Consider the following 27427-nt stretch of genomic DNA (forward strand, 5'->3'; position numbering starts at 1 on the left):
ACCCTTCATGTCCATTCCAACATAATCATATCGCTATCATGTTAATGTATCCAGCAGTGCTTTCCTTTGGGTCAGGCGCAGAACTACTTTAAATCTTAGCTGACCTGTCTCCATAACTCCCCCGAGCACCACAATTTAGCAAACAGAAAGAAGGACTAATCTGAGAGATGATGAAAAATGTGACATACAGTAAACAAACACAAGACCTCTTAGCAAGGCAGCGGTGGGTTGCAGGTGGAGATCGCACATTTTGCACAGGCTTGTTAATTATCTTTACTCATGATGTGGATAGGGGAGATTCATCATCTCCTTATTCATTCATCTTGTTCGGAGCTCTATCAGTCAAACAGTGATGTAAAAAAGTCTGCAGGATTTGGATGGTAGTAACGACAACACTGAGTTAAGGGAGACAAGGAGGACGAGAGAAATCAAAGCCTTTGCCTTTAATTGTAGAGAATTGTCCCATCGTGGGAATTGTCTCACTCAAACACTTTTAATTATACGAGCATTTAATGAAAAAAAATCTTGATAGGAAATTGATAGGTATTTTTCTTACTTCATTTAAAGAAGTTATGAATATTAATTACCCAATCTCAAATGGTTCTCACCTTTCCTTCTGCGCACTCCTCTCAAATGCGACAAAAAAAGATTTGAATAATTTATCAATTGACTTATATTTGAATTGATGAATTCACTGATGCAAAATTAATAGATGGCTATCCTCCACATTCCCCCCACTCCATCCTCTCCTCTCTTTAATGAAGCATTTAAAGTAGTAAGGGTCTGGGTGGAGGGCTGGGCTGTCTATCTAATACAAATCTACAGTAATGAAGATGTCTCATCAGAATCAACAGGCTAATCATCTTCCAGAATAAGACAGATAAGAATTCCCCAGAGTGTTTCATGCACAGTGAGCCAGTGAAACAAACTGTGCAGGTCAACCAGATGGATAAAGGGCAAAGGTCAAGTAAATAAGGTTGCTTGTGTATGTGTGTGATCCACAAAGCAGGCCTTGGCGTAGAAGATACATAGCAAGCCGGACTGCTACTCTTTCTTGGTCGCTAAATGATGAAGAGGTGCAAGGGGTCAGTCCTGCCATTTGCTGTTCTAACACACTGAATGGTGCCACTGGCAACTCATCATCCGTTGTACTTCCTGTACTGTGTAGCTCAGTTGGGGTAAAGAAATGGGACAGAATGTGTGCCAGTGTGTGTGTGTGTGTGTGTGTGTGTGTGTGTGTGTGTGCACCCATATTGTGTCTGTTATTTGCTGTTGATTCACCCAGCTCTCTGGAAACTATCCAGGACCTATTTTCTCCTTCTCTTTACATAACTGCAAATGGTATCACTAAAGGCGTGTGTCCTGTCCATTTTCCTCCTCCTCTTATTCCTCTGCCACTTCCTGTTCTTCCTTCCCTTATTCTCCACCTTCCTGTATGTGTGGGAGCTTTTACTGCAATTTCTTTTTACTGTGCATTGCTCCCTGATGCTATAGTCCCATGGGTGCATGGGACTGCGAAGCCACCAGTCCGGAACAGGCATTCTCGGGCCACACCCAAATCAGAGCGGTAGACCAGATTCCAGGGTATGGCATAGAGAGGTGCGTGGGACGAGAGGCTGTTTTTAACTGAAATGCCCCCTAGAGCTTTCGAAAGGCCTAGGATCCGGGATCCGCTACACCATATGCCTACAGGACAGCACCCAACTGGGCACAGGGCTGAAAATAGGGACTCACAGTCAAAATCCTCACCATACAACAAGCCGACATACGGCCACTCGGCACAAACAGAGCAGAGTGACGAGGTGGAAGAGGACGGTACAGGAGGGGGTGGATAGCAGAGGGGGGTTGAAAATAGAAAATCAAGGGGATGAAGGGAGAGGAGCTGAAGAGACTTTAGTTTGTTGGGAGGGATGAGTGTGAGAAATGAGGCAGTGTGTCTGTGTGTTGAGAATGTCAGTGTGTGAGTAAGAGAGATGTGTAGGCAGGGTTTAGTGTCTGGACTGCTTAGTGACTCAAACATATGTGTGTGTGTGTGTGTGTGTGTGTGTGTGTGTGTGTGTGTGTGTGTGTGTGTGTGTGTGTGTGTGTGTGTGTGCATGCCTGCGTTTACCTAAGGGAGAGAGCCAGAAGAAGAGAGAGCAAAGTGAAGTGCTGGGTCGGTGTAGGGCTGGTCGTCTATGTGTCTGGTGGCTGAGGGTGTGCTCTGCTGTGTCTATTGCCCGCTCCATGACAGCCAGCCTGCACGCTGCTCACCAGTGCAGAAGCGCTAATTGAATTAAGTCTTTATTATGAGGCTGCAGAGGCAGCACTTCTCCCCATCTCGGCCCGCTTGGCTGACACTTTCTCCTTGAACACCTGCTTGACATCAACTTCCTCCTCTATTTATTTATCCCCTCTCTCCTGTGGCCAGCCACTGGCTGCACTCCTTACTTCCCACCACCTCCTCCTCCATATTGGCATACCGAGCAAGGCAAGACCTGCTTCTTTTTCATGCTGCTTTTGTATTACTCTGTAGCTTGTATAACCTTAGCATCCCAAAACTGAGTATCCTTTACTTCTGTGCCCCCTTTTTTTAAAGCCACAGTCACGCAAGTAAAAACATACTATATACTTCATTGACTATTACCATACAAAAATGGACACACAATAAAAAGGATTCATTCTTAGAGCTGATCCTGCCCTTCTTGGCCTTCAGCAGCAGCCCTGGTGAGTGTAGTGTAATAAAGGCAATAAAGCTAGATGATGTTCTATGTTCTATTGAATAGTTTCCGGTGGGCAAGCTGGCCAGGGTAATATACAGCAGCTGGGATGAGAACTAACATATATCTAGTCCCCTGTCCATTTCCACTAGCCTCAGGCTCAGGCTGCTTCCCTGGGCTTGGCTTGGGCATTACTTTAGAGGACAGACAAACAAGAGGCACTATTAAGTTGGCCAGGAGTCTGAGGCCCAGGCACTCGGCCCAGCACTAGCTGTAATCTATTGACCGTTTGCATTCTCCCTCCCATGCCCCAAAACCACAGGACTTTTCTCTATCTGTCAGTTGAATCCATTGCTCACCTCCCTCCATCTCTATCTGGTGTTTACCCACTCTATTTTTCTCGTTTTTCTCTCCCTCGCCCAATGTCAGCTCAATCCCCATCTATTCCATCTTTCTCCTGCTCTTTCGTCTGTTTGCGTAAATCCTCTCCCCCTCACTTCTTCTTCTCCTCTGCCCATCCATCACTATACCTCCCATCTCCATCTCTTCCGTTCGCTTCTGTTATCGACATGTTTCCATTTTCCAAACTGCTCTCACTCCATCATATTCACTCTTCCTTCGATGGCTATTTTTCATCTCTTTCATTCACTCTTACCTCATGCTCTCTGGATTCACCTCACTCATGTCCTCTGTGCTTTCCCTGGTGGGCTTCATTTCACCCAGCCAGCAAGGCCCCAGGTGGGCATGGCTGTCCTTGTCAGGGCTGTTGACTGGATGGAAGCAACGCAGCACAGTGTCCTCCAGCGCCCGACAGAATGGGGCAGCCAGGGAAGAAGTGTCACTATGCAACAAACTAAACTTTTACTCTTGATGAGTGGGGAAAAAAAACAAAAAAGAGAAGGACAGGCAGAGGAAAGAAATGAAGGAGACCACACTAGTTTACCTCAACAAACAGTCTCTTCACATTTACTTGATATGTTGGCTTTTATCATAACTCTGGCTTGATTCAGTGCCATGTGTCCTACTGTCTTTGTTTCAATGCAATCTATCTTGTGCCTTCCCCCCTCTCCAACTGTACTTCTCTCTCTCTTTTTCCCTATGTCTCTCTCTCTCTTTTTCACACTCCTCTGAAACTCTGCCAGCCAACGAGTGCCACAAAGCATTAGGACCAAACCCTATCAGACGCCCTTCTCTGGCACATCCAACACATCAGCCACAACCCCCCCCCCCCCCCCCCCCCCCCCCACCACCACCACACACACACACACACCAGCACTTACTCACACCATGTGCCAGACTAGGTGACAGAAACTGAGTTTACACATAGGCCTAGGGAGGTCTTATTGCAGTGGCAGACTCACCCAGATACTACTTCTCTTATAAAAAAAGACACAATCATGGTATACACAAGCACATTGTTTCTAATTCAAAACACTTCCACACAGTTTCACCGCTAATTATGCAGACACATGCCATCTCAATACATTCATAAATGCCTGCATATGTTCATCCACAATACGTTTTTCAAATGTGTAGTCACGCATACGAAGAGTACATTTACGAATGTATATATGTGCGAAAACACAATCCCTTCTATCCCTTCTATTTCTCTCTCTCTCACACACACACACACACACACACATACACATATCACGTATCTGCACAAATTCACAGGCTACTTACACAATAGCAAACACCATACACAATAGCAAACAAACAGTCATTAGTAGATTTCAGGCTGCCTCTCAGTTCTGCTCTACTCTGTTGTTGGTGTGCCCGCGCCTCTGGGGTGGCGCCGATGCTGTAGGTTTTAATAAAAGCATTGTCTTTGGAAGCTGTCTAAAGGGGCTCGGTTTCATTTTGGAGTGCTGCTGCTGCTGTTGCTGTGGATGTGGATGTGAATGTGGGAGGAGAGAGGGCTATTGCGCTGGGACGTGGGGGCGGTTAGGTTCAGTGTCATTGTAGGGCTCTCTAAGGACTGGTGCTTATTGTTTGATAGTTTCAATATACAATGTGTGTGTGTGTGTGTGTGTGTGGTGTGTGTGTGTGTGTGTGTGTGTGTGTGTGTGTGTGTGTGTGTGTGTGTGTGTGTGTGCATGTTCTGTGGTCATGTAAGCATGTGAATACATTCTATGTTCCAAAGTTGCGTAAAAGTCAAAGCAATTGGCTGACATAGCCCACCAATTCAACACTCCAACAGCTGTAACAAGTCTAGTCTATGTTTTTTGTATTTTATGCAAGAAAGGAGCGATACAGAGCAATCTGGATGACAGGCGTAGAAGCACTCTCTCTGTTGTGTTTTGAGATGGGTTGCTGTTAACCAGCCGTATAAAACAAACAGTAGAGAAAAGAAACACTAATGTGCGACTGTTCCACTCATGTTTCATTTATGGGATGCTCAGGATAACGAGCTATCTCTATACGACACACAGGTGTCCATTACCTCTTTGGGCTGACCAATTTGTGACACCCTCTAGTCAATTGTTTCTCCATCTGTCAACATACAAACACCCGTGAAAAAGCCCCTCAAGGAGACATTTGTGTCATTTATGATGGACAACAAATGTCTGCTCTCGATAGGAGCACCATGCAACGCCCATGATGAGGTCAAATGAAATGTTATTGTCTAGATTTTAAACCACAGTGTATCTATGCCTTCTCTTTTTTTCCCTCTCCTCCCACAGGCACCTTCAGATCCCATCAGCTGAAGCATCATGGACACAGCTTTAAAAAGGAAAATGGAAAGAATGAGCATGGCTATCTGGAAGGATGTAGGAGAGGAAAATCCTAATTGTCCCTTTAAGTGTGTTCCCTCCTGTGGAGTGAAGGTGCGGGGTAACGGCCATCTTAAATCACAACCTGGCTGTGGCCTTCATTAAAGCCATGATGCCAGGCTCTCCCTTTAATGGAAATGGAAGCCAGCGAGGCTGTGGGTGTAAATTAAAGTGTAAGGCCCGAGAAGGGAAAGATTTCCCCAGCTCTGACAGGTGCGGCCTGAATTAGCTGTAGTGCTGTTCAAGCAGTCAGCAGGAGAACACTGGTATTGATTTTAAGCACTGTTGCACTTCCTATCTTAAAGGGAATGTGTATTACTAGAGCTAGGCACATCAATCACTCAGCATTCCACTACTCTCCCCCGGCACGCTTCAGATTTTAAAATGATAAACAAACAGAAACAGACCCAAATAAAAGACAGCACTGGCTGCACTGCTACTATATGAGCCTAGCTGATGTGCATTAGCCTAGTAAAATACAACTATGCAGGCACGTAATTGGTCCACTTCATCTCATCTTCCTTGTGTTGACAGGATGCCATCTCTAATCAGGGCTTGTCCTGCATCGCGTGTCACATTGGTCAAACAGCTGGCGTCAGCTCCTTGAGCTCTGGCTGTGGACCACTACCATGTTTACGACCTGCATGTGTCAGAGTTGTTACATGCGTGCGGTGCATCCAGGCAGTGCGGTGCGTCGTCGTGTATGACCCTGCTGCTAATCTCTGCCTCCCATCATGCCCCGCTGACCCTGTCTACAGGCGCTGGCAGGGGCAGAATTAGCCTACTTAGCCTATTCCCCACAGGGGTCAACCCACACATGACACAGATGCAGACAGCACACTCACAATCAGATGCACAGGGCCCCACCCACATGCACCCGAAGATGTGTAATGACAATTGATAAGGCAGCACTTAACCACAGGTGTCCTGAGTTTGAACTTTTTACCCATCACCTTGTGCAGTAAGCTTTTCATATAGAGGCCAGCCATCAATCATCTCCCATCAATCACACATATATGCCGCACCCTTTCACCCCCCCCCCCAACCTCTCTTGGCCCCAACATCCATCACTACACTGTACCCTTTCACTGACATCTGGGAAAACACAAACACTTCACAACCGCTCTCCTCACCTCTCTTGTCTAGAACACGCACAAACACGCACAAACACACACACACACACACACACACACACACACACACACACACACACACACATGGAATGTAATTTTGTGCTGTCACATGACACACTGGGGGCTGCTTCCTGGTGAGACATTTGCTGAGATATCAACACCTGCACTGAGACATGACATGGGGTTGAGCACACAGGCAGCTAAGACCACTTCATAACAGACAGCCAGTGGTGACTGTGGCTGTGAGCATCCTGAGGACCTATTGACTAGAAAGTCACCGGATCAAAAGTCCCTCACATCTCACTCAAGTGTCATTTGTAGGCTACCTTGTGCTGAAGGATGTCAGTGCTCTGACATTTATAATGCTCTAGCACCGTTCACAGTCTCTTTTTTAAAATCCTAACCATTTTATATTTGTTCATTGATGTCATTTACCATACTACTACAGCAAGATTACAGCACCTGCATGTTCTGGGGAGATTACTAAAGGTAATTCTACTACCAACTATGCAGGCCTCAAAAAATGCGTAATGTATGGTTTCATCTTTGGTGAGTTGGAGAGTAGAGGACATTCTTGATAATAATAAAAAAAAAAAAAAGGTGAGCTTAGTGCTCTTTTGGCCCACGCGCTATAATTATACCAGAGAACATATTCTAATTGGCAGTGTCTTCATGCAAAACTATTATGAATGTCCCTCTGAGGCAGCTGAAGAAAAGAGGGGTGGGGAGAGGGACGAGAGGAGTGGGTTCTATGTCAGTGAGCCCAGGGTCCATTTACACATGGATGAGGACTGCTAATAATGCAAGCATAGCCTGTCCAGCTTGCAGAAATTGAGAAAGAAAGATTTAACATATTGAGCTGCTTCCAAATGCATGAAAATGTAAACTTTAGTAAAGGGGACATTGTGTTCATAGTGCTGCATTTGATGTAGCGGTGAAGTAATTGTGTGGTCTGACAGTTCAATAGTAAAAAAGAGGCCAAGGGTGTCAATTCCAGAGCTGTCCATGATGAAGAGATTATAGAAAGCTACTCAGACAAAAAGCTGTCCACTATTGTCAAATGTAGAAAAATTATATTACAAAGCCACATACATTAATAATTATTATCCTTCATAGATGATAAAAATACATCACAACCAATGCTCATTCATTGGCACATTAAAAAAAGCCAAGGAAAATTTGTTCTTCATTTGCACATTGGCCTGGCTATTTGCACCTGCTTACATTTACTAAATAAATGAAGGACAATGCTGGCAACTCTATTCTGTTTCAAATACTACAGTAGCTCTTGGCATTTAGTTCCACATGTGGGTGTAACGTCTGACCCAGACAAACACCTCCAGCTTCAACAGCATTATTCTTCTTCTTCTTCTTCTTCTTCTTCTTCTTATTATTATTATTATTATTATAGGAACACATTAACATACCATTTAAAACAGAACCTGCACCAGTGCATGTTATGTTACTTGGCTTGCCAAAAGGCAATTATTAGTCGATATTAATATTCTATCAATTAACTGCAAACTGTAAACTTTGCTGAACAGCCATCAGCAGCCTGTAATATTAAACATCCTGCACTGAACTTGAAGGAGGTTGCAAGCTGTGCATAAGGAAAATGGTCTTGAAGAAGAAATTATGTAAAACAAAAAATGGAAATGTTGGCTCCCTGAATGTTATACTTTTAGGGCTATGAATCTTAACTAATGTTTTAAAAGAGGGCAGAAAGAAGTATAATTGTCTTACCTTGTTTTAGGGGATGTTGTTAGCCATTCTTCATGCTTTTCAAATGTTATCAAGTAAGCTGCGATCTCCTGTGAAAAAGAGAAGAGAGGAACGGGAGGGAGGCTTAGATATGTCATCTTTAATCACTGTTCTGTTGTGTTTGTAATACATTGGTGAGACTGCTTCATTGATATTCAGACTAACCAGCAGCACAAACACGGCAAAGACGGAAAACCGTGGCAGTGCCGGGGAGCTCAGGCAGGTAAATGGAGACCGGTAAAAGTAAAGTGAAAGACAGAAGTGGAATGCAGCTGAGGTCAGATCATCTTCTGAGACCATCTTTGTTACAAAAGCTTTGATCAGGTTCTCCTCTGAGGACATCAAGGTGCTCTCAGAAAGATTGATGTGTCTTTGTTTGACAGTGAGCAGCTTTTAACATTTTTGGTCCGATCCTGCCCCAAATCCCTTTCATCTGCCCTTGACACTCCTCTGTGGATCAATCCACTCTTTAACCTTTGAATAATAATTATACGCTAGTCTCACAATATTGACATGTGTGTGTCCTGCTACTTAAGACTGACTGGAGTCAGTTGTGTACAAAGAGATGCTATAGACACTGAAGTAAAAAAGAAAAAGCCCAAACTGCCACTGGTCTAAATAGAGATACTTCAAACACTTTCAGTTTCCCATGCTTGCCTTGCCTACTGCATCAGTCTGAGGGTAAGGGCGAACACGCTCGACCATACCCGGCCATTTTCTCACCAAACTAATGGGCAGAAATAAAAGCACTTTGGATGCTGGTAGACAACCTGATGATTACCAGCGACAGCCAGCAATTCACCCCTTCAGCAAGGACATTTGTCAGCTTCTCAGACTGTTAGAAATAGAGAGACACAAGGACGGACCTGCTGCCATCTTCCACAAAAATATATTTTTCAGTTTTTTAAGGATGCGCATCTCTCCTCATGTTGCAGTGTCAGCAATCATTTAAGTGTGAATATGTTGTTCAAATATTGTCTTGTTTGGTCTGTGCTCGAGTTTGATGAAAGCCTACTCTGGGGCTTTATGTTGTTACTTTGCCTGTGCACATGGGGCAATAAAGTCTCCAAATACACCAGCTTTCTCTACAGAAGGATTTGGAATAAAACAAGACATTTGTGGCAGAATAAAGTAATCACACAGTGGTTTTTGCTTCCTTCTTTTCTTTTTGCATGCACACACACCATAAATGATACACCACTGCACGGAGGCTCCCATTGCCTCATGGAGGCTGTGTCACAAGTGTGACCTGGCACAGAGACACAGCAAGCTGGCCCATGGGGATGTTGCAGAGCGCTGTGGTGTGAGGAGTTCCCAGGCTGGCGAGGGTCCCGACAGAGGGAGTGTGGTAGCAAGACTGGCACCCTTGCCTACAGGTGCAGGCTGAGAGATAATGCTGCGTTGATTAACTTCCTGTTCTCCTGCCATAATGACCGGAGGCAGTAAAGCCATGACAAGATGGAGTCTTGAATTGAGAAAAAGATAGATGGGGGGGGAAGATGGGGATGAGGCTGTCAAGAGGAGCTCTAGGCTGCTCCTCTCCTTTAAAACTTCTGCTGTATGACACCAAAAAAACAATAAAGCAATGAAAAGTATAACAATAGCCACATTCCGCAACCTTCTTGATGGAATGAACAAGAAAATCTTGTTCTCTAGAGAAAGTGTAATGTTAGCCATGCCAACAAAAATTACACCGTTCACAGGGAAAGAAAAAATTAGGCTTCACTACTAGGGTCACAATAAAGTTACTTCTCTGCATACATTTGTAAGTAAATGAGACTAATACGGCAGTGACTAGATTAATCCCTGCTATTCTGTGCTCATTTTGGGAGGGATAAATGGCAGTAGGAAGCTCCTTCAGTGACCTCTGTGCCTGTTAGCACATAGCCCCTTCCATCACTCTTGTCTTTAAAAACCAGCCACGGCCCCAGTCTCAGTGGCAGAGGATGAAATAGGGGGCCGCATGGTGTCGTATTTAAAAAAGTGGAAGTGAGCCTCTACCTCTGGCTCTTTGCACACCCCTCCCTCTCTGAACAGATGCCAGGGATTATTCCAACCCCCCGACCAACCATAAAGGTGCAATAATCTTATGGCGAGGAAACAAACAAAAACAGACGTGCCGCCATTAAACAGCTGCAAAGAGACAAAGTTTGCATGGGCGGCATAATGAGAGGCTACTGGCGTTCAGGTTGAACAAACACGCTTGCGGGTTAGTGCAAGAGGAGTGGAGGGGGGAAGCAGGCAAGCGGTGTGCTGAACACTGATGGTGCATCAAAGTCAAACCAGCAGCTGTCACTGGGCTCTGGACTCTATCTGCTGACCTCAGTGCCTCCGGCCTGCTCCCCCTCACTGGGGAAATATTCAGAAGAGGCCCTCTGTACACACAACTTCTAACTCACTCTACCTCCTAGGTCAGAATCCTTCTCATGGAAGGCTGTTTGTTCTTCCTTCCTTTATGCCTCAGCCTCCCTCTGACATGATCTTAGCTAGGATTTTATCCTCAGGTGCTGTTGAAATATACTATAGCGGTAGGAGCTGTATTCTGCACAGCTTAAATTGAGGCAAACTCCCTTCCAAGCCAGATCTAAATAAATAACAATCAGCACAAGCTACCAGCGAACCAGAGAGTGAGTATGAGCAAGTCCTCCTCTTATTGACACGGTTGTTGCAAAAAAGAGGCCTTTCATTTTCCAGGGGAAAGAACAACCCGGAGCTGTTTGTTGTAACCCAGCCATCTCATTTGTTTCTTTTGTCTCTGTAAAAGCTGCGACACACTGTTAGCACACGGGGCCGCCCCAGAACATGACGGAGCAGTCTAGTGGTTTCAGGGCTGATGGAGATGGAGAGCTGAGAGTGTTTGTGCGTGTGTTTCTGTCTTCCGTGTTACAATCAGAGGGCCTGATTACTGGTTACCTGCCTGGGCCTGGCACGTTATTAACGTGCTCTTCAGGAGGTGTCACTCCTGTTCTCATCAGTGTGTCTTCCTTGTAGTTCTCTCCTCTCATATGCTCCACACACACCTTCTCCAATCTGACACTCACTCTCAATTCTTTTCTTTCCTTTCCCATAAGCGCTGAGGTGAAAAGGAAAGCCACCATGAGAAAATTTTCATTTTGAGATGACTGGCTTTTAGTGTCTCGCCTTTCAGATGATATTTCCACTCTTGAGGTACAACATTTTCTCCAGAGAGAATCAGCTTTTGAAATGTCTACCTATTTGAAATTGGAGATGACACTAACATATTCATCCCATTTCTCTTCTTTGCACCAATGAAGGGGTGTGTGGGAGCAGAAGCAGCAAACTTACAGAAAATAAACACTATTTGACCTGTCCCATATTAATTGTCTCAAATTTAGTTGTCATGACAATTAGCAGAGCAACTGTTTGAAGACCTGATCAGATACATTTTTAGTAGACCCTCACCCTTTCTTGCTGCACAGAAGTAAGTCAAACATGAAGCCAGTGTTTGATGGAGACATTCTACGGTAGATTCACTGTCCCAGGATGACCTGAGGCTAGATTGTTTTGCTGTTCCCTGTGATCCTCTCTCCCAATAACAACTTTGATTTATGGGAGAAAAGAGAGGCGTTGAGAGGACCAACGCTCCAGCATTTGGCTGACAGACCTGATCACTTGAAACAACTGTCGCTGTTCCATTAGAAGGAGAGATAGGAGTCTTTTGGCATTATCTCAGGACGCATCAGACACCTGTCTCTAAACACCATCCATAACGTCTCTCCTTTCCTTCTGCATCCACGGTGCATTTCAGCTGACAGAAAATGAAAGGTGGGAACGATACAGGGCTGGGAGGACAAAACCTTGAAGCACATTCCCTTCTGTGCTGCCCCCACATTAAAATGCCAACAGTTACATCGTTTGAGGATTTAATCTTAGTTTTTTTTAAACCCAAGATTTACTAGAAACATTATGTAAAAACATTAAGTAATGACTCATCCTTTGTGAGATTAACCATTTAAATCTTCATCACCCAAAAGAAGGATTCAAAAATTACAGTATATGTTTGTCCATTACGGTATTATTCCAGTTATACTGTTGCTCGAGTGACACTAATGAAAAGGCACTTAATGAATAGCTATATTAGAAAAACTAACTTTAGCAACAGTATTGATTGAGGTAAAAGCTTGAGCTAATGAAATGAATATGAGAGAGCAGGAAGATGCAAAAGAATAGATGGAGCAAGTCTGGGAGGAAAGAAGAAGAGTACAGCGCCTCCAGCCTGCCTTGTGGGGATGTCCGGGGATCGCATCCTCAAAGCATTGACCTTCCACTGCACTTGAAAACAGGAAGTGGTTGAGAGGGGGCAGAGGGATGGATACAGTGAGAGGAGCCCTCCCTGATGACCAGGGTTTTGCTGTGGAGTACCAGGTCATCTGATATTTCCTCCAGGGCAGCCCAGGAATCCAACCTGCCCAGGGCAGGGCACAAATGGAATGGGGGGTGGGGGTTGAAGCTCCTGGCTATTGCAAGATTACACCAGAGAAAATTCAAATGCAATTAGACACAGAAAAGAAAGAAACTGGCACTAAAGAAGGGATGGGGAGAGAGTTACTGAAAACGGAGAGGATAATCAAAAAGGAGAGAGGAGGAACAAAGTTGAAAGTGTTTTTTTCCCATGACAATGATAAATGCATTTATAACAGGAGAAGCGTGAAGGTGTGGTGATTAAAAAAGAGCGCTTCGGTTCGATTCTGCAAGCAAAAGCACCTTTGCTGAATCATTTTGGGCTTTTTTTGTTTATACTTCATGAATTCTTAATGCACTCGCAATAATGTATCACACACTGTATCTATGTAATCTCATATGGCCATATTACTCTTTTAAGCTAGGAAAAGGCAGTGAGGTAGAGTGAATCTATTTTAGCAAGCTGTAACCTCTAGCTAGCCCTTAAGATTGTCTGAGCATGGCTCATAATAGGATGCAGTGGATTTGCTATCAAGGAGAATGGTCAGGACAGAGGAGAAGGGAGAAAGTGAGACGGTTGAGACAGAAACAAAGACATAGGAGAGTGAGAGAGTTGAGAAAGTGAAAGTTAGCAACAACAGAGTATGGAGCTGTTGACAGGTGCACTTGGCATCTGCTGAAGAGGAGTGAGGCTGTTCTACGAGTCCCTGTGCTGGATTCAAACGATGCCCTCTCCAGCATACTGCTCATTAGGACCGGCATGGGGCCTCTTAGGGATGACCCATGCCAAAAGGGAGGGGTGGAAGTCACACTGTGTCCACTCTGTTGCTCCACTCTACCTGTGTTTTTGTTGTTAAAAAAAAGAAATTAAAAAGAATTGCATCGTCACTGCTGAATGACATCCTCACAAAAATGTTGGGTGATGTTCATGCTTCACCCAGCACATTCCTCATAACAAATGTCTTTAGTATATGTTTAAAACACAGCCAAAAAAATGTCTTCTGTTCTCCATCTAGCTCGCTCTGCTCCTGTGGTTCGGCTCTCTGTTGCCATACAGGACGTGAGAAGAGCGAGGCAGGCCATCCACTGCCCTACATTATACATAGTTCTTGGATCAATTTAAAATTGATCATGGATAGCTTAGATGTTTTCCAGTAGTTGGTCAATGCCTCTCTTCACATTTCTGCTTGGCATGCTGGTCATAAGACTGTTGTGAAAAAGGAGGCATTCTCTTAGGGAGCCTCCTCACGCTTCTCAACGCTGCATGCCTCCCTGCTCCCAAAATCAATGTATCCTACAGCAGCTGCTCCGCCAGCAATCTCTTTTTTGTTTACTGTATCACTTCTGTACACTCTATACTTACATACGGACCGAGGACTTGGCAATAAGGAAGAACAGTGGTGGAGGAGGGGTCTTGGGCCATACCCACTACCAGAGTAACTTTAATTCATTAATGGAATATGAAAAAACAATATTTCTGTGCCTACAACAGAGATCTTGTGCAAGTTCTTGACCACACACATACATTAGTTGCCTGGGTTTCTAAGGGAGACATATCAAAGGTAAAACCAGAAGAAATAAGAAATAAGAAACATAACAAATGCAAATGTTTCCATATAGGGCAAGGTTTCTGGTTTGATGAGTTTAAAATTATTATTATTATTTTTTTGAAATGTATTTTGCAGATTTCGTTATAACCAGATCAACCCAACTATGGGACACCCTCCCCAGCAATCTCCAAAACACCAAATTAGGGAATGTGTTTTTGAAAGAATGGTGTTTCATTTCTCCAGGAGAGTTTCAGAGATGTGTAGAATCTTTTAACTCAGCTATTCCAGTGGGTTTGTGTGGCTCAACATGTGTCACACATCTGTGTATTGTCAAGACAGAACAAGTGTTCAGCAACCAATTAAGCAGCCGGCTTGTCAAGTAGGCTTATTCTACGATTCTTAAAGTTTGTCAGCTTTAAGAAAAAGTCATTTGCACAAACAATTAAATACAGGATCAGGCACAATACTACAAGCTCCAATTAGACAGCAGGACTACAGCAGCAGAAAAAAAAAAAACGTTACTTAATTAGGATTAGCTAGAGTAGCTTCATCAATTAAATGAGTTAACCACTAGCTAAAGGAGAAGTCACATTCTTTGAGGGACAGTGGGAGACGTTAAGAGAAAAATAAATATAGTTTAATTAATATTCCTACATTGCAATGTGATTTCACAAAAGACATGATCTACTAAATAAACATAATTAAAATGTAATTAATTTAATGATCACAAAAAAGATATTAGATTCCCTCTTCCTTTCCAGGTTTTATTCCCACTGCTCTGCTGGGCCATCTACAGACAGGCCCCACTAATGAGTCTGATAAAGATGTCATAGTGACTGACATTCATTCTGGTAACAAACTGTACCTTATTTGTGATAAATGTCTTTCTTTGTGAAAAAGAGTATTTATACAATTTTACTATCTTGCACCAAATATAGGTACATCCAAAATTGTTTCTCATTAATATTATTTTGTTCTGCTGTGTGTGTGTGTGTGTGTGTGTGTGTGTGTGTGGGAGGGTCTTCCCACCTCCTCTGTCACGGAATAAGAAGCTGCGCAACAGGACATACAGAAAGAGAGCAGCGGGCTTTGGTGCCATGGCTGCTGTCTCAGATGTTCGTTGAGAGGATGTCATATTTGGCCTTCAAGGACAACAATGGTCAGCCACTGCCTCCCACATTGTAACAAACCCAACTGTGCGTGAATGTCCTGTATCTGTAGAGACAGCACAGAAGCAGCAGCAAGGACAGAAAAGATGAGAGGAGGAGGAGGAACGCGGAGAGATTAGAGTACAACCGAGCACACAGAAAACCTGGAGGAATCACGAAAAGGATTAATGTGGGAATGGATCTATAGCATGTCTGTTAGGGACACACTGAATGAGAATTGGCCATAAAGTTGACTGAGATGAAATACATCCATCTTTGTCAGCCATAATTAGGCAGCATTGTGACCCTGTGGTTGTTGCTATGGATGTGTGTGTGCCTACTGATCTAAAGCCCATATGGGACCGCCTACTGTTGTACCCTTGAGAGATGTGTCTCGTGTAATGATTCTTTTGCACCTCTCTCTTTTCTCTTTCCCTCAGGCTCCAACTTCTGGCAAGACTTTAAGATGTATTGGAGGCTCAGCGGAAACACGGAGCACTACATTAGTAAATAGGGCAGAAAATGTGTATGTGTGTGCACGCGGACGCATTGTGGTACGCGGCAGGGAAGCGGCCAGGTTCACTTCCTGGCGCCCCGTGGCTGTCTGACCTCTGGCGTCCACGCTGCACGTCCTCTTCATCATATATGCAGCAGGATTTCGGTTCCCCCCTGCTGACAGCCCAACCAAGGAGAAAGGAGAGTGGCGGAGCCTCCGCGATGCTGACCTTACCCCAGCCCCACTGCAGAGACTCCAGGCTGTTACCCCCCAACCCCTCCAAAAGCCCAAAAGAGGGGGAATAAACCTGCATGAGCAGTCAAACTTACTGGAGGAGGTGGTTATGTATGTGTCTCCTCTCTCTAATTCTTTACTGTACATCTTCTGTTTGACAGATGCTCTTGTTTTGGTAGACAGCGGATATTGAAAGTGCCATTTCATATTGTATGCCCAACAGCCGCTAGGTCTGTTTGACTCTGAATGTAATTTCACAATTTGATATAGAGTGCAGACATAAATGCTACATTTGTTGCTTTCTTGTGCTTTGTGCGAGAAAGATATTGCAGTCAAAATCCTCAGAGAGGGCATTAAATGTCATCTAAATATAATTGAGGTGTGATTTCTCTCTGTGGAGACATTGTAAGAATCTAAGCACTATATCTTCAAAGCTCGACCAAATTTCCCCAAAAGTCAAGGAGCGATTGTATCATGCATAAATGAAGTGACAGTGAAACTAGAAGGTCACCACTCACTTCATATCAATCAACTGATGTCAACTTTCATTTTAAGGCTCCTTCTGGACCTATCCAAAGACGGAAAAGGAGAGAAGAGGAGGAGAGACTCCCCCGTCTTCCTCAAAAGGCACAAATGAGAAGAGTTCTGTCTCATGTGAGCCTGAAAGCCTATTTATTTCAGGCCCAGAATCAATTAATGCCTGCATTATCCTTTGAATTCCCCTATTCAGTGCAGCCAAATGACTGGGGCACCCTTGCATGAAACCAATTTCTAACTTTCAATTCGAGACACACCCCAGAACCACCAACAGGTCTTCCTTCAAAATTGCAGCTATCTTTGACCACGGAGACATGCACGTGTACCGATGAGCATGTAGTGCAAAAAAGTGTGTGTGTGCGTGCATGCTTGCATAAGTAGCATGCTGTGCTGTTTGGTTATGTAAAGTTTATAGTGATTGGTTCAGCCTGTTCTCAATAACCAGCTATAGTGGAAGAGCTCCTTAAAAAATACAAAAATGCTGAATGTTCTGACAGGAGAACAAATTGTGACACATAAAATGAAGCTGGCTCACCGTGTCAGAGGCAGGAAGAGTATAGGCGAAGGAGAGGAAGGAGGTGGAAGAGAAGAGAAAGAGGCAAGTAAACATATTGAAGAAGAGGCAGATGATGTGGGCAAAGGGCAAAATGTTATGTCTTTAATTGACTACAGTATGTATCGGAAAGAGAGACAGGGTGAAATATTGAGCCCACGTTGTCCTGTCCATTCACTGCGTCCGACACGAGAGACAGAGAGAAAAGACATGAAGACAAGACAAGTCTGAAAATTCACCAAAGGGATGGCCAGATCTCAAGCTCAAGCCAATTAGCCGGCAGAAACTCTTTTTTCTCCCCCAACTACTCGTCAGCATGAAAGGATCCCCCTTTGTCTGTCAGACTCATGCCTTTATCCTCTATTGCTACTTCCTGTAAAGTGTGTACAGCACACACACACATCCTTTTAATTCTTACATGAACAAATTACATTCCTGCAACTCCCTTTTCTTTTCCTGTCATCTCTTTGTACGCCTGTCAGCACACACATGTCCAGGCAGACCAAACACATACAAACCCTGACTGTATATGCAGGCACGCATACCACACATGAGTATCAGTCAAATCCTCACATGAACTGCTCTCATTTTATCCCCTCTCAGCTCCCGCCATCTCGCTGACTGATGTGATTGTTAGTTCTGGAGGAGGGCCCGCTTTAATTGAAGTGGGTGTGAGTGCATGTGTGTGTGTGCGTGTGTCCAGAGCATCGCCTGGCCATGGCTGGTATTGTTTGGCCTATCAGACAAGCTGTCAAGTGCTCTCCCTTTTCTCTGTCTCTCTGTTTTTTCTGTCTCTATCCGTATCTCTCTCTTGGCTCACTGCCGCTTTGTGTTCATGTTACAATAACGGGAATGTGGGACTGTGAAGGTCACAGATGCCTGAAGCCAAACCAGCTTGCCGACATGCATGTTTTGTCTCCGAACAGCAAACCCCAACACCCGACATCTATGTAACACTAACCATCCGCATGAGCTACAGTCACTGACTACTCACCATCAGTAATCATCATGCTCAAGGTCATTTTCACCAAAGTACACACCAAGCTACCAAATACTAAAGTGCATCTGTGCTGCTGTATGGGTTTCACTTTTTCTTTTTCAACTGAGCCCACATTTCCTCAACTTTCCTGCCTCTATCTGCATACTCTCATCTGCCTTGTGTGCATTATCAGTCTTGCATCTCTCCCCACTAAAAGTTTGGCCCGCTGAGAGGGGAGGTGCAGGCTGCTCTTTGTGAAGGCTGCTCTCTGCAGACGGTAGGGAATCGATCAGCCAGACGCTCCAATGGCCTGCTCCTTTGTGAGCCCAGTCTGGCTCGGTGCAGCTCACCTCTGTTTATCTCCCTCACGTCGCTCGCTGGCTACATGCTCTTAATTAAACATGCCGCACGGCTATTAATTGTCAACCAGATTCAATTTGTTCCCCAGGCGCGCTGTGAATGGGCCTCTCCTTCCAGAACAAAGGTGTCCGAACAGCCATGTCAGAGTTGAACAAAAGGCCCAAAGCATCACTTCTATCTCCAAAAGCCTGAGCTGCTACAGCTCGCAGGCAGCCATTGAATGAGGTGTTATCCCGGCAGGTTTCCAGGCAGGTGTTCAAGAGGTGTTCAGAGGAAACTGTCTTGTACTTTGCCACACCATCTTTTTTTCACCCAATGGCATTTGGGCTGAAATGAAGCATTCCATCAGAATGTAGTCATAATGCTTTTAACTGCACAAAAACCCATTCCGTAAAATATGTTAAATCTGTCTCATTTTTTATTAGGGTCCGAGTGCCGACGGCGGAAAGCCCTATTGAAAGGAATTATGATTATTTCTTATTCCGACAAATTAAATCCATTTTTGAGGGGCTTAACATATTCAAAAAGTCACTATCAGTCTGGTGAACAGTTACATATTTCAAAGGTTATTAGTAATAGGCGCACAAAAATGGCTCACTAATGCCCCCACAAATTTTAAAAATTGAGCCCCTGCAGTTCGTTTAACGTAGACTAACAAAATGCGGTACAAAAAAGCTCATTGGAGCCATACCCTTATCGCAACCGGAAGTCCGCCATTTTGAATTGAACCCCCCTAGTGGTAACAGGAAGTAGACCTAAAAGTCAAGGTGCTGTACTTAAACAAACTCCTGCTAAAGAAAAACAGTAAGGGCGTGGCATGGCGGCTTTAACCACGACATGACTTTTGAGGCGTTTGAGGTAGACTCCTGGGTGAGGTATCATTCAACTCAGCAGAGAGTTCCTTTGTCATTGGTGACGGTTTGCGATGTCCAACGGTCCCTCAAATACACGGGCGCATGGAGCGGCGTCCGCCAGTACCCCACCACGCAAGGAGGTGCGAGGGCCCGTCCAACGCTGCTTGCAGCTTTAATTCTTATTGTTGTTTTTTTAGATAGGTATGTCTTTGGACAAATTGTTGAAACAAATAAATAACCCAATGACTGCTAAGATGAATCTGGGAGTAAGCAGCTGCCAAGGCATAATATAATTCATGGTGATGCATCTGTGTTACTGGAGACTAGTTCAGCATCCAGCCAGAACCCACGGAGTCAGGTGCCAACAGATCCATCCCCTTGCAATTCCCTCATCCGTCCCACCTCTCACTCACTCCAGCCATCACCCCGATCAATTCTCCCATCCCAAAAACCTAAAGCTCTGGGCCCCAGCCCATGCCAAGGAGGCCTGGCTGGTGCTATTGTGTCATTGCCTAAACCCCTCTACAATACAACGATAAACCTGCCCCCTCTGTGCTTCCTAAGTCACACACAGAACCGATGCCAAACCAAGAGCGGTCCATATAGACTCACATAGAGACCTCTTAACCACAGGGCCTTCAAAGAACTGACACAGTCAAACATTGCATGTGATCTGAATCCAGTTTTAAAGCCTTCCCTGTATATTGAGGCAAAAAATGAAAGAAAATACATTTTAAGTTTACCATGTTGACAAAAAAAGCAGCATAGAAAGCCTTGTTCTAACGTTGTGGAATTTTTAATGAGAGTCAGGCGAAGGTGGTGTAGCATATAGAGAGAGATCTTTTCCCCAGTGTGCCTCTGTGCCTGCCTCTTCAGCAATCCCAATATTTTGCTGCTGGTGAACTCACTGAGCAGTTGAGGAATTACTTATTTAAAAGATAAGGTTTCCTCTGTTGTCAGCAAAAACCGCCTCTTGTCCATAACGGGAGAAAACCAATGCAGTGTGAAATCAAAGGTCACCCGGAGACAAATAGCACTAACAGGCGAGAGCAGGGGTGACAAACGCTCCCTCTCTGTGCTCGCCAAATTAATTAAGAGTGGAGATTCAACATGGCATCTCCAACAAAAAGGAGAACAAGCAGCTTTGTTGTTGTTTCAGCAAGGCTTTCAAGAGAACAAACACACTACACTATTTCTCTATTGCAATCAAAGCCTGTTTACCCGCATCTCTCAAATGACTCTTTCCTTGAATGTTTTATATGGCATTTTTGAGAAGTCACTGATCTCAATCTAGGCCCTGAGATGCCTCCGTAGAGCTTGCCCCAGCCTCGCAACTCAGACTACCATCAGCCCAGGATCCTTGGGGCACTGTATTAAACGCCTTACCCCAGGCTGCCTGCTAATCCACAGCATTCGCAGGTGTCTCTGTCTGGCCGTGACCACAAGATAAGCCCGTGCTTGGAAGAGACTGCACCGAGCAATAGACACAAAGTGCACAACTGAGTGTGTCTTTGCATCCGGTCCACAGTCAGTCACCCATTTGAGGAGATGGGCTGAAAACAGCGGGTCTGAGACCAAGCCTCAATAATGACACGTCATCTGGGAACAGCTAGCGAGAAACATCTGCATCCCCTTATCTCTGCAATAGCTGCTCTGTCAAAAATGACACAAAGACGAGAAAGTTGTCTCAATGTCTTAGATAAGCGTGTAAAGCCAGCATGCCGGCCTCAGGAACGGATCGCAGTGCACTCACATAGCATTGATCCCAGTCACAATGTTCAGTCAACCAATTTGGACCAGGAAATGTATTAAGGTGGAGTTGGACCGGCCAAAAAGTAACAATGAGAAATTGTAATTGTTGAATGGGATTACTGTATTTAATCTCATTAATCAGTATTCAAGTAGAGGTAGCACAATAATCCACAGACTCTAAATACAGTCAAGGGCTTGAGCCAGGAGAATAAATTTAATTTAATGACATTTTTAATGTTCTCATTTTGGGCCAATTAATTCCACGATAAAATTGTTGATTCCAGACAGAAAGCTTGTGAGAAATAAATGTTTGGTTAATTGAATTTACAATCAAGGGCAGTAAGCAACAACCATATAATATCCCAAAAATGAATTGCATTTAAAAATGTTTAATTTATATGGCATTAACAATGCCCTTGATGTTGGTGAAATATGAACTGGGGAGCTCATGGTATCAAGTCAAAACGCACGAGTCACATGTAAGGTCATGTTCTGCTGTAGCTTTTGGCCTTTTAATGGTCCTTTAATTGTTCATCAAGTGTGTGTTTGTGTGTGGGTGTTTGGGTATATGTGTGTGGGTGCATGTGGATGAATGCTTGCAGGTTCCTACGTGTGTGTCTTATGTGTTCTCTCCCCCCAGCGGGGGGCAGCACCACCCTGGCCTCACTGCCTCCACCCACTCATCCATCCCACGTCTTGTCTAATTAAACATCGTTAACATTCATCCCAAGGTCTTATGCAGATGAGCACAGAGGGAATGAGGTGCACTGCGCATTAAGAAAACAACTTGGGGGGTGGTAGAGAGGTGAGCACAGGGATGAGACGGGGTTGCATCCGAATTGAGACGTGCATGGATATCTCCGATTTGACCTCATTCATCATTTAATTACCACCATTAGTAGGAGGTGATGTGGAACCAAAGCTGGAATCACTGCACTGTTGCGTCTCCATCACCAGTTTGTTTACTGTGTGCGTGCAGGCATATGTGTATGACAGACAGGCACCCATTAAACCAGGTAAGTTTCAGTGTGTCTATATGTATGTGTGCCAACAGTATGACCAGAAAGGCAGACAGATAGACAAACTGATGGGCATCCAGCCAAGCGCTGGTGTCTCCTGAACAGAGCTGTGATCACAGCTCACTCCTGTCATGTGGCTGTCACTCTATCACTCACAGTCACGCACACACACACACCCAACCCCGCTGCAGCCGTGCTAACGCCTTATGGTCCCATCTTAGAAGACACCCTTTGTTCCTTTGTAGCTTATAGAGTACTTGTACATGTAATGAGAAAAGCAGACTGTTACCCTTTTGTACGTACCCAATGCCCTGAATTGGTACCAGCTAACATGCTGAGAAACGAGAAAATAACAAGGAAACCATTTTCAACAGAGTCTATGTACAACATCATCCAAATACAAGCAAAAGAGGTTATGAGAGTGCCAACAACCTAGTGTAAAGTGCACATGTCAGTTCATTTTCGACTATAGCTATTTTTCACAAATTGTGAAGGCACCTGCAAACATTTCAGTTTAAACGCAACATAAAATCCATAAAGCTGGCATTAACTCTGCATGCACTGCACAAAGATCTCACCAGGGGTATACAATGTGTGAGCAGGTGCATTTGTCAGAGACAGAGACAGGGTTTGTACACTAGCTTGGGCATGAATGGCACCTCACAGTATTTAATCCCTGAGACTAAAATGGGTTTAAGAGACTGTGGTAGCTGTTATGGTCTGAGGGAGGGAGTGCCTGCCAGGGCAGTGGGGCGGGTGTGGCAGCAAGGCCGTGAGTTATGCGCGTCGCACATGGACTCATATTTTTGAGGCCAGGCTGACGGTTGGCCATGCTCGGCAGCACAGCACAGCAGTTCCTAAGATCCTGTTTGTAACTGTCTGTGGAACAAGTGCCCGAGGGAGGAGCCTTCTTAAACTCATTCACCTTCACCACCCGCCTCAGATCCATCTCTGTGCACAGCATGCATCCTGTATGCACTTATGCACACATGCACTAAAAACTAAGCACACATGCAAACAATACACACACACACACACACACACACCACACAACCTGTTTGCAAACATAGCACAGGGTCAGCACACCACATGTGGGCCTTTGCAAAAATAAATAGTCTTCCTCAAAGGACCAGTGTCAAATAGGCATGCTTGAAAAAGCACAAAAAGCACTTTGCCCCCCATACATATCTGATGCACGACAGCCAAGGTCAGTCAAATTCCTCTCTATCGGCGGCCCCTTGAATAACCTTCAAGGATCAACAACTTTCATTTGGTGCTCTGTGCATCTCCTCCATACACGTTATGCTTCTTGAGTTCCAGTTAGTCTAATTGATTGACTTCCAGTTAGTCTAACTGAGTGATAAACTCATTGTAGACTAGTCAACAGTGCCATAGCTAAAGCTAGGAGCAGGGGGCGCTGTGTAGACAGTTAAGTACAAGCAGTGAGGGTGAGCAGGCGGGCTCAGGAAACGATGATGAAGTGCAGCATTAGTGCGGTGATTAACTCCTTCTCCCGCTCTTCCTCCTCTCGTTCAGTCCCATTTCCTCCCACTGCGGGACGGGAAGGGAGCCTCTGATCAGTGTTTGTGAGATTCCCTTGACACACCGTCCATCTGTGTGTGTGTGAGCTGGCAAGCAAAGCAAGCCTTCTTCACCAACATGCTGTCGAGATCCCTCCTCAACGTCTCTCCATTACAAACCTTTCCTCTCAGACTCTCCAAACAGCACTGAAACTTTGATGAGATACAGTATTGCCCCATTTGGCATGACATGATGTTAACGTGCTATGGAGAATAAGGGTATACAACAACAATCATGTCTCACACTTACTCTTTTCCCTCTGTGGTCTAAAGTGTTCAACCTGTGATGTTCAGTAAAAGGTTTTGCAATAATAGTACAGGACACTGTATACTTGAAAGAAGGGCAACATGTAGAACCTCGCTGAAGAAAAGTGATGACTCTTCACAGCACAGTGTCAACTGAAAAACAACTAGGCACTAGGCTAAAAAAACAAAAAATCCATTTTAGGGGCTTAAGACTCTTACCATGGTAACCTAATATCTTAATATCAAATATAAAAATGTTTTTTGAAGTCTCTACTTTAACCCTTGAAAAATGTCAAAACTATTTTTTTTCTCATTTGTTTAAGAAACATTTTAATTTGAAAATCTATGGTACCATGTTGCTTGTTAAGATGGACCTGTTTGCAGAGGAGGGGAAGGCACAAGGTCAGCAACTACAGCCCTTCCCAAGCAGCGATCAGAAGGCCAGGTGGCTCTGGCAAATGACCTGCACTCAATGACGCAGTAATAGCTTCACCTCTTCACCAGAGAGGCTATTCTGTGATCTCATAGTCCCCACTCATATCAGATTGCATCACCAGCCGCCAAGCAGGGAAGTCCTGTCTTTTCTCTCACAGGTGAAGAGAAATAAAAGCAAGCCCAGTGGAAACCCAGCAAGCTAACACACAGAATGAGTCAGACTCCTGTTATTAGCAAATCTGCAGGAACCGACTCCACCAGATGACAAAATAACTGGGGCTTATTATATTTTGTCTTGTGACCCAATTTTACCCTCTTTACCAATAATGCTATTGTCATTAAACTAGTCGTTCCTTTGTGCAGACCCAGATGCACCTTTTTTGTACTTGTACAGAAACATGCTTGTATTACTCACAGTTAATACATTTTGTGGCAGATCCAGCCCTCATTTGTACCTCAAACAATGTCATAGGTCTTATCCCTCTGCACCGGTAATAGGAGTGTCTTAGGAAATGTCCTTTGAGAAGTGGGTGGTGGTACTGAGCATGTTTCGCAGACAGACACAACAACCTTCTCATTTGCAGATTGAGAATGCCCCATGGACTGCACACCCCGTGCACCTCTTGTTAAACATTCAAACAATAGTCTGATGCAATTCACTGCCAAAATAAAACTTCCTCTTTGTCATTTCAACATAATTCAAAACTTAGCAATTCAAGACTGCTGCTGCTGTTTTCTGCCGATGATAAACAGCGATGGAAGAGAGGCACTCTTCCACACAGACCCACCGTCAACCTTAATAACTGCAGCATTTACAATGTTTTGAAGATTTTGTAGACTTTCACCTGTTATAACCATCAGTATTAAGTGTCTTTCAGTAAAGGTGAATCTCACAGTGGGATGTGTATCTCCTCTCTATTTCTCTTCAGTGGCCTTATAAATTCTCAACAATTACATGCCAAGGCTTTTTTCTTTTCTTCCAAGAGTAGAAATTACAGCTGTCTCCTCTTCTCTCTCTCATCCTGGCATCGCTCATCTATTATTCAGTTTTTAATTTGGCTATTTGAGGTTTGTTCCCTCGTTTGGCGACAAGTAAGCCTCCGCTAAACAGGCACCTTATCCATTACACTAAATCTTGCACACAGCAGACAGCATTCTGGAATTGACCATTAGAGGGGTTATTGATATAACCACATTACCTCTCGTCATTATCCCTCTAATTTATCCGTAATTGTATAGCAGCTTTTTGGAGTAATTCTCACCTTGGATGCAAAGAGAAAGCATCTTCACTTTTTGAAACATATCCATGTTTGGGTAGTTTACAAAACAAAACCTATCCATACAATTATGGACGGGCAGTATTCAGTCTAGGCAAAGCCAAGTCTCCATTGTGGCCATTTTGTTCAAGAGCTTTTGTGTTTATGACAAAAGTTTCCAAATTGCAGTCGGCTTTTACTCAGGGTACCATCGCACTGGTCATCGTTAAAGAGAGATAGGCCTCTCTGACTGATCCTCAGACTCCTATAATCATATGCAATTGTGGTAAAGTGAAAAGAAAGACATGGCTCTTGACTGGGATCTATGGCTCATTGTATCTTATGTGTCACGCGAGCCAAGGATCAATAGCACTCAATAGTCTATTAATAGGCAAATCTTGGCTCTGTTCAGACTACAGCACCAGCCTGTCCACTAGACCAGGCCATGAAAAGAAGAGGGTGCAATAGAGACCAATCCTCGCTTTTCTGTTAACAGTGAAAGCCTCTTAATCATCTCAGTTTCCCATTAACTTAGCCCTCGGTGCTTCTCTCCCTCACACCAAAAGGCCCATCTTAGAGGGGATGGTTAAGCGACCCCCACCTTCCCTCCTTGCCACAGAGAAGATGACTCTTTCTATTGAGGAGTTTGAAACTGAGGTCAAGGAGCTTTTCTTCAGTTGCATTGCAACATAATCCCAGTCTGGACTGAAATATTTGAGTTAAAGCTCAAACTATCCCATGTACATTGTTACCTGTGTAGAACACCACCTCATCTTAATCATTAGAATTGAATGATTTGCAGAAAGAACCCTCTCCACATTCTACTCCAATGATAATAAGCTGCCCTGTAACAGGAGTGATTACTGATAGCCACTTGGACAAGTCCAAGAGCATCTTCATCTTAAGTGTAAGTAATCTGCCTAAAAGACCATAGCATGTAGTTATCTGATAGAGACAGTCACCAAAAAAGACTCCAGTCGCTCACTCATGCAGACAATCAAAGGACACCTGAGTAATATAAAACAAATATTGCTATTGATCTGCAGTCTTTAATTTCCTCCCACCTCTAATGCTGCTGAGAAACCAATTAGAGCTTGGGGCCCTCCGCTATTTACCATCTTGCACAGATTACCGCATCAATTCTGGTCGAAGAAGATCTATTGATGAATTCCTTTGCGTTTGTTTAAGACTGTTATTTTGTCGAGTGCCTTTATTAAATACTGCTCTGGGTTTAAAGAAGCGTTTGTTATTTCTCATCATTTACTTCACACAAAATAAATATACTGCATAGTTTGGGCCCCTTCTGTAAATTTCATGCCTGTAGAATTGCTGTATGTGCTGTTTGATGGAAAGAATATGAGAGGAGAAGGAGGGAAGACTTAAAACTGTAGATCTGATAATCTCCTCCTTTTTCTCTCTGGTTCTTCCACCACCTTGGGCTCAGCCAGGACGGGATGTAGCTAGGAAGGGGAGGTGGTCAGCGTCACATGATCTCCCCATGGTAGTTGAGCACCGCCTCCCTTTTGCGGGACGGGGGCTGTCACATTCGTCTTTGTCATAGTGCGGCGTGCCACCCATTCATCAGGCCTGCCAGCAATGGTATCCCTTTCCTCTGTGTGCCCGGAGACTGGGCACGTCT

At 44.3% G+C, this 27427-nt stretch overlaps 1 protein-coding gene across 2 annotated transcripts in view; it reads right to left on the reverse strand.

Annotated features, from left to right (window-relative positions):
* camta1a (calmodulin binding transcription activator 1a) overlaps window positions 1-27427 on the reverse strand; it is a 288847-nt gene that overhangs the window by 150874 nt on the left and 110546 nt on the right. For both annotated transcript variants that reach the window (XM_032520276.1, XM_032520277.1), the window contains exon 4: window positions 8350-8417. In XM_032520276.1, coding sequence (XP_032376167.1) covers window positions 8350-8417 — 68 coding nt within the window. The remainder of the gene's footprint in view (window positions 1-8349; window positions 8418-27427) is intronic.

Source organism: Etheostoma spectabile, chromosome 7, assembly GCF_008692095.1.
Source record: "Etheostoma spectabile isolate EspeVRDwgs_2016 chromosome 7, UIUC_Espe_1.0, whole genome shotgun sequence".
NCBI classification, from domain to species: Eukaryota; Metazoa; Chordata; class Actinopteri; order Perciformes; family Percidae; genus Etheostoma; species Etheostoma spectabile.